General features: G+C 39.0%; 1 protein-coding gene across 3 annotated transcripts in view; it reads left to right on the top strand.

Moving 5' to 3' along the window:
• The first annotated feature begins 218 nt into the window (after window positions 1-218).
• Window positions 219-8,528, top strand: part of SGCE (sarcoglycan epsilon) — a 48,757-nt gene continuing 40,447 nt past the window's right edge. For 2 of the 3 annotated variants that reach the window (XM_070726701.1, XM_070726702.1), the window contains exon 1: window positions 272-441. In XM_070726701.1, coding sequence (XP_070582802.1) covers window positions 360-441 — 82 coding nt within the window. In that variant the 5' untranslated portion in view covers window positions 272-359. Of the gene's footprint in view, window positions 442-8,528 lie in introns of all 3 variants that reach the window. The other variant, XM_070726700.1, reaches the window with a different exon arrangement.

Here is an 8,528-nt window from a genome sequence, read left to right as displayed (position 1 = left end):
ATCCTTCAGAAGATCATGTTTGCCTCAGCACATAAGGGTATTTGTGTACGGAGACCCTCCGCTTGGCCTTAGGCCAGCTTGGAGAGCTCCAAAAAATGCATTTGTCTCTGTGTCCAGACATAAAGCAGCTCCCCTTGGGCGAGAGGAGGCGGGCGTGCTTATGCACAGACCGACCCCCTTTTGCAGGCCTAGCCGGTTTCTGACTTCGCGATCATTTCTATAGGAGGAGTTAGCGATGCTGCTTCTGCTGCTGGGGATGGTTATGTCAGGCGGGAAGCCGGAGAAGGCGGGCGGCGGAGAAGGGAGGAGCAGCAGTACCAGCAGCGAAGGGACCGCACCAGCCTCAGCAGCGAGGAGCAATGCCGCACCGCGCAGAAGGATCCTTGTTCCAGTCCCAGAGCAAACCGAGCGGAGCGGCTCTTACCACTCTCTTGCTGACAGGTTGGTCTCTGCCGAACAGCCCGCTCGGGCCCAGCTCTTCCCGCTTAGACGGCACATCCTCCTTCGGTCACGGCCTGCCACACCGCTGCTCCCCATGCGCGACCCTTTTAAAACGGGGGTTTTCTCCCTCGACTCTGCCCTGATTTCAGCCTTCTGTCGCTACTCCGTTCGCAGCGGCTCGCTGTTTTTCCCTACCCGCCCTTCCTAAAGCAGCTGCCCCGGGAGGGTTCAAAAAAAATATTTTTTTTTTTTGCGGTCAAGAACGGAGGGAGCAATTGGGATAGTTGCCTGCAGAAGGCATTGCCTTCCCTGGCTAGATGCCATTCCCTTCCCCCTTTCATAACATCAGGGCATGTTGCAGAAAAATATTTTTAAAGATGTATTACTGGTGTTTTTATACAATCATAAACAAACCTCCACAAACACGAGGAGATTACCTTATAGAGGAATGTATTTAAGGATCAAGTGATTTTGGATGCTAACAGATGGTGTATTTAAAATATATGCAGAAGCTCTAATATATTTTTTTTAATCTTGCAATTTTATTTTATTTATTATTATTTTTTATTTATTGGATTTGTTGAAGACTTGGAGCGGCTCACAACAATAATAAACAACAGTGTAACATTAAAACAAATCTAATAATAAAAAGATATATAAAAACCCCAAGATTAAAATCATACAACACATACATCCCAAACATAAAATATAAAAGCCTGGGGGAGATTTCTCAGTTCCCCCATTCAAAGAAAATAGAGAGAAATGTGCTTTTAAAAAATCATAGTACAACATGTATGCAGAGATGTTATAATTTCCTCCATAAACTGTGAATTCTGAATGTGTTTTTCAAAAGCTGAATGGATAGAGGCTACTTTTTCCTCTTGTAGATCAGGCAAGCCATTAGTAAAGCTTTCTGTCATTCCTCAACTTGGAATAACAGGCACATTTTTCCATTCTTGGTTATGTGGATAAAAGCTGAGCAATACCAGCAAATGGAGATGAAAGTATCTTGCTAACCAAAAAAGGAAAACATATGTGAATACTTAGAGATAGAACAAGACCAGCAGAAAAAAAAAAATCTTGGACAGGATAAATTCAGAATGACAACAACCAAATGAGAACCCAGATTGTTGGGGGCAATATGCTTTACTCTCTGTAAACCACTTAGAGAGGGGCTGTAAAGGACCTTGAAGTGGTGTATAAGTCTAAGTGCTAAATGCTAATCTCAAATATTGGGTGTTTTTGCTTCTCACTGAAAGGATTCACCTTCTAATAATATGCGATGACTACTGTATTTATGATTAAGTAACTGCCTTTAATGTTATAGCATTTAGCATTAGCAATAGCATTTAGATTTTATATACTGCTTCATAGTTCTTTTACAGCCCTCTCTTAAGTGGTTTACAGAATCAGCTTGATTTTAACTCTCCAATCCTTCCCCGCAGGGAGGCGGAACCGATTAGGAGGTTCCGTCCCAGACACCTGATGGATCCAGAAGGTTTTCAAAGGGTGCTTGGGATTTTACCGGACTCACTTGGTTCCACAGAATTGGTCTCCCCAGGGTCCTATCAACCAAACAATGCCGGTTGGCGGGACCTAGGGGAAGTGCCTTCTCTATGGGGCTCCGGCCCTCTGGAATCAGCTTCCCCCGGAGATTCGCACTGCCCCCACCCTCCTTGCCTTCCGAAAGAGTTTAAAAACTCATCTTGGGGTAATTACATCTTCCCCTGACCAACAAATATTTTTAGTGTAATTTTTGGGATGAACGTTAATGAATGTTTTTTAAAATGTTTTAGAATTTAATTTTTTTAAAAAAAATTGTATTAATTGTATTTATTGTATTGTTATGTCTACTACATATGCTGTGAGCCGCCCCAAGTCCTCGGAGAGGGGCGGCATACAAATCCAATTAAATATAAATATATTTCCCAAACAAGCTGTGTCCTCATTTTACCCATCTCAGAAGGATAGAAGGCTGAGTCAACCTTGAACTGGTGGTGAGATTTGAACTGCTAAACTACAGCTAGCAGTTAGCTGAATTACAGTAGCCTGCAGTGCTGCACTCTAACCACTATGCCACCCTGGCTCAGAATTTATGATAAGAGAGCTAAGGATACATAGTACAGGTAGTCCTCGACTTTACAACAGTTTATTTAATGACCATTCAAAGTTACACGGCATTGAAAAAAGTGTCTTATAACTGTTTTTCGCAGTTACAATCTTTGCAGCATTCCCATGATCATGTGATCAAAATTAAGATGCTTGGCAACTGGTTCATATTTATGATCGCTGTGGTATCCCAGGTTCATGTGATCAATTTTTGCAACCTTCTGAGAAGCAAAATCAATGAGGAAACCAGATTCACTTAACAACTAAAATAATTCATTTTAACAACTATGGCAAGAAATGTCATAAAATGAGGCAAAAATCACTTAACAAATTTTCACTTTATAAATTTTTAGGCTAAATTGTGGTCATAAGTCGACCACATAAGTCATTTAATAGTTGTATTAACTATTAAAGTAAAAGAAAATATATATAAAGTGGAATATGCACCTTTGAGATTTATTGCCTGTTTCTTCAGATAACAGGAATCAGTGGTCCATGTTATTCAGTTCTGGCTAAGCTACATCTCTCTAGGGATTTTTTTCTATCGTGAGCAATTGATATAGAAGGCATCTTTGAATGATGGCATTCCTCAGTAGGCCTCATGTCTTATTTCTTTTAATAGTAAAAAGTTGTTAAAAAGTGAAATTACAATAGTAAATTGTAATTTTTATAAACAAAAAATAAAAATAAAATAAAGAGGGGTTCAGAAACAAGAAGGAAAAAATGGGGGAAAAGAAAAGAAAATGTATAGAGAATTTATTTTCCCCCTTTAATAAGTATAAACAATTTTAATAACTTCTCTTAAAACATGACAAATCTATATGTAAATAATTCTTTAAAACTCCTAATTTCAGTCTTGATGTCAGAAAAAGTTCAGGAAAGTTCAGGAAAGATAACAACATACCTATTTTAATCTTGATCAAATAAACTACTGTAATTTCATATTCCTTTCTTTTTTTCTTTTAACAATGTTCATTTTTAGTTTTCTCAAATATTGATGCAGAATTTGATTTATTTTCATTTTTTCTTTATCCTTTCATAAATTTTTCAATGATTTAACAAGCCTCTTTTGTAAATTTTAATATAGGAAAATGATCCAGATTTTTCTTCTGGAATGTTACTTGTGTATCTCTTTTACTCATTAAAACAATTGGGGATTTCTTTGTATGTCTGTTGTAGCATCATTATCCACATCATTTTTGAAGCCTATGATTTTTAAATTCTTTTTAAAATTGGTCAATCTTGAAAGGCAAAATGTGTTCTTCTGTCTATCTATAGTGACAGACACTTTTAAGATTAATTTCTGAGTCCCTTGTTCAAAAATATTCTTCAGTATGACAAATGTTAAAATATTTTGCATCATGCTGTATATGTAAGTTGAATCTAAATTTTCTATTCCTTTAACTGCAATCCTTGCTTCATTCTACTTTCTAGAGCCAACTCAAAGTCCCATTCTATTTTTTCTAAAATAATTTTTTTTAAAGCATTTTTATGTGGAGATGATTGTTATGTTTAATTCCAACATCTTATTTCACATCCATTTGGAGCCTGAGTCCATTTGTAAGTTTGGCAAAACAAAGTTCTTACTCTCCTTTTGCTATTTATTTAAAAAAGGCCTTAAAGTTTTGTGTAAACTTTTTTTTACTAATTATAGAAGGAAGCTCAACTGATATTTTTAGATTTAGATTCTTAATAGCTAAAAAGCAGTTAACAAACGATTTCCAAAAATGATAGAAAAGAAAGTATATGAACTTTTAGAGATGCTGACTATGGTTGGAGCAAGTGCTAAATGTATTAGAAACCAATATTTTTTGGTCTTCTTGCAAGAAGCAAATGTCTGGAGCACTAGTGGGCAATCTTAAATCCTATCTTTCTTCAGAGAGGAATTGCAAAAAGCTGGCCAGCTCATTGGTGGTTTGCCTTACAGATAGACTAGATAGGAAATCTGAAAAGCTAAATCAGTGATGGCGAACCTTTTTTCCCTTGGATGCCAAAAGAGCTTGAATGCACGCACCCATAATTCAATGTGTGGGGAGGGTGAAAACAGCTTCCCCCATCCCGTGGAGGCCCACTGGGGGCCGGAAATGGCCTGTTTCCCAACTTCTGGTGGACCCAATTAGGCTCGTGTTTTCATAGTCCCCAGGTTCCAAAGGCTTCCCTGGAGCCGGGGGAAGGTAAAAATGCTTTCTCCCATTCCCTCGGAGGCTCTCTGGAAGCCAAAAACACCCTCCTAGAGCTTTCTTTATGAGCCAAAAATCAGCTGGTCAGCACACACATGTACATTGGAGCTGAGCTAGAGCAACGGCTCACAAGCAGATCTGGCTCCGCCTGCCACCTCTGGCACCCATGCCGTAGGTTCGCCATCACAGAGCTAAATCCATATTATTTTAAAGCTACTTGCAAGATTAATATAATTTTGCAAGTATAAAAATACAATTGTCCCTCTGCCTGAGAAACCATTGAGACTCCCTTTTACACCACTTGCTCTGCCCACTATCTAACTGTAGCTATTGCATCCTCATCTGACTGTCCCACAAGAATTTACTACATAATATTACACCAACACTTTAGTTTCCCATGCTCTAATAGTCTGAAAGAAGTTCTAAGTTCACATAACTTTTTATGTAGGCTATGTGCAAGCCATTAAATATTCCATTACTAGATTTATTTATTTATTTATTTATTTACTCATTCATTCATTCATTCATTCATTCATTTATTAGATTTCTATACCGCCCTTCTCGAGGCGACTCAGGGCGGTGTACAACATTAAAGATAACAATATATAAGAAATCTAATAACTATAAAAGTATGAAAATTTGCTAAAACATTTTAAAAGACCCTATGTATACTCACACAGATTCATCCAATCCAATAATCTTGTATCGGCCAGAGAGAGTTTCATCACTCACAGCCCCCATGCCCGCCTTAAATAGATTTACAAGATTGTTTGATAAGAACTGTTACCTATTACATCTATTTTTCAACAAGCTTTCCGTTTTTAAATCTTGTATTGAATATACATAAAATGGGAAGATACTTTCTGCAAATCTGAGGAGAAATATTTTTGAATCTTTGGTGCAATACTTAGAATTTGCACCAAAGACTTTAGAATTTTCACTAAACTAAGACTTAGAATTTGCACTAAAATCCACAAACTCTTAAAGAAAATTAACCCAATACATCAACAATTATTCCTTATTCTGCAATTACAATCACAATAAAGATAAAAGGACTTGAATTATTGAAGTCTATGAATGAGAGCCTTAACAATTTTTAAAAAAGGATTAAAGGAGGTATGTATATGAATTGCTTTATTAAAAGTATAAGAATTTGGAAAGTAAATTGCATATTTTCTTACTGAAGTATATACAGTTTTTAAAATATTTAATATTAATATGTGATCCTTGATTCATTCAAATTAATGAAGTAAATTATAGTAGTTTAAACGTAGTATAATCATATAAACTAGATTTTTTCTTGTATGTCATTCAGCTAGATATTTCTATCCCAAGGCCTTTGCGTTTGAATAGTATGCACAAAGAATTGCAAAACAATTTTTAGATAATCATGCTCATTCAGCAGAACGCTGAATGCTTATAACATTCTTTTATATGATTGTAGGAGATTGGAAATACTCGTGATCTTGTTCATGAGCTAAAACTGATTTCTGGCATTGAAACCAGGGTTGATTGTACTAAAACACTTTCCCCTCACATCGAAAGAAGAGTCCAGGACAGGTTACTCTAGCCCCATAGCTCTATGGACTGGGTTGAATTTTCTGCAGATCCACCTCCTTGATGATGTCATCCTTAGTCGTTCAACTCAGTTCTCAGCTTATGGATTCTTTTATTTCAGCTCTTATGAGCTTTGGGTTGATTTTATTCAACGATCCTGGACTTTGTCTGATTTTTCTTTTCATTTCTTCTTTCCTTGGACCTTTGACCAGAACAATATTATTTTGCTCTCTGAGTTCACAGTGAGTGCCTGTCTCGCATTGCCTTTGGGTGCCCAGGCAAGCTACCTTTGAATTGCTGGGGAGGGCGGGGGTTGTTTTCCAAGGTCCCTAGCTGACTGGTGGAAGCCTCAGCTGTTCGTTTTGGCCATTTTCGGAGCTGCCCCTTTTGGCTGCAGAGCCAGCTAGTGGTTTGATTGTTATTTTCCGGCCCTTTGGATTGCTCGCATAGGCACAAGCTTATCGCTTTGGCTTTTTTCGCTGTTTTCACTGCTTAGTGGGTTTTCTGCTGCAGTGTGGGCCTTCTGCTCCAGAATTTGGGCCGTTTGAGTGGCCTTTGAGTGCTTGAGACTTTGGAGTGATTCTTCGGTAAGTGGCTTGCCACTTATTTATATTTGAACTGTTGCGGTGTCGCAGCTGCTTGTTTGCCTCAGTAAGGCATTACTAATTATTGTCGGATTGCCCATTTTTTCGGTGGGAACGCCATTTTGTCCAATAGCCGCATTTTTCAAACAGATCATTCATATCAATAAGCCGCCATATTGACATTTGTATTCTGTCTGGTAACCACAATCCAGGGACTTGCCACCTCGGTTTGGCAGCTAGTCATTGACAGGGAGCCAGGCCTGGCATTGATCAAGGTTCACCCATGGTTGCCTTGCAGTGCCCCAGTTGGAGGCCTCAATAGTCATCCTTGTTGCTCCTGAACCAGCACTTTATTAGTGCCTCCTATCTGGAGTAGGAGTCCCCCTTAGTAGCTGTCCTCCTATTTCCATTGGCACAGGAGCAGCAGACATTGGTGTAAGTCTGCCTTTTTCCTGCTGGTTGCTCTGTTGCTCCCACTATGGCATTCTATTCCTCTCCCCCCCCCCCCCCAAAAAAAAAAATGTTTTCCTCAGTAGTAAGCAACTGTCTGTTCCGGGGTACCTTATTATTGTTGTCTTTTGTTCCCATCTGCCTCTCCTGTCCATCATAATGGATTCTGATCTCCCCCAACAGTGAAACGAGCTTCCAGACCTCTGGTACAGGCAAAATCTGCCAGCTTGGTGGCCAGAGAAAGGCTCCACTCATTGTCCTCCAATTCCCGGAAGATCACCAAGGCGAAGTTAAAGGTGGCTAAAAAACAGCAGAAGGCGCTGGAAAAACATTTCGCTGGGCATTGAGTTTTAGAGCTGCTTGCTGAGCAGGTCGCTGTGGGGTTGTAGGCAATGGAAGGCTAATCAGTGGGCCCTGGGGTCCTTCCATCCATTTTGCCTTGCCAGTTCATGGACAGCACTTCAGCTGTCTCCAGCAGCTGGTTTCTAGGAGATTACTGTGACCAGGAGGTGGCAGCATCTGGCAGTCCCAGAATGCACCCTTTTGCACCTAGTGTGGTGGGACTCTGCCAGAAGGAGACATAAAGGCTGGACATTCCCCAGCCCTTGAGGGCTTGGCTAGTCACCACCATCAAGGAAGGCCCTGATGGCACCTCCGCAGTGAGGTAGCTGTAATTCTGGTAATGTTTCCAATCTTTTTTGGGACTCATTCCATTTTTAGAAAGTTTTGTGAACGTTATTACAGTCACATAATAGCTGCTTATTTTAGGATTGGTAAATCATAAAATTTATTGCATAAACACCGAAAAGAATTTCACAAAATACACTTCCTCTTCTTTCTCTCTTCTCTCACACCCCAAACTCATATTCCATTTCCCAAATGTTTTTTTTTGCTTTTTTACACATGCACATTGCATGTATACACATCCCTACATCCATATAGTCAGAGGCACAAAATGTATACTTTATTAATTCTTCTACAAAAATATGTTTTTGCATAACTTCTATTACATCTGTAATAGAACTTTGGAAAATAAGGCTAATGCAACACATTACTTATTTCAGCCACCAGGGGACAGTATACAACAGCTTTTATCCTAGCTGGGGATTTTTCAGTCAGTACTTTCTGGAGTTCAAATGTACAGTACTTGATAATTTAATGTATGGACCATTGCACTTTAAATGATTTGGTATAGTGCATTAACTTC

Source organism: Erythrolamprus reginae, chromosome Z, assembly GCF_031021105.1.
Source record: "Erythrolamprus reginae isolate rEryReg1 chromosome Z, rEryReg1.hap1, whole genome shotgun sequence".
Lineage (NCBI taxonomy): Eukaryota > Metazoa > Chordata > Lepidosauria > Squamata > Dipsadidae > Erythrolamprus > Erythrolamprus reginae.
The sequence above is the reverse complement of the archived record's forward strand: the minus strand, read 5'-3'. Positions and strand labels throughout refer to the sequence as shown.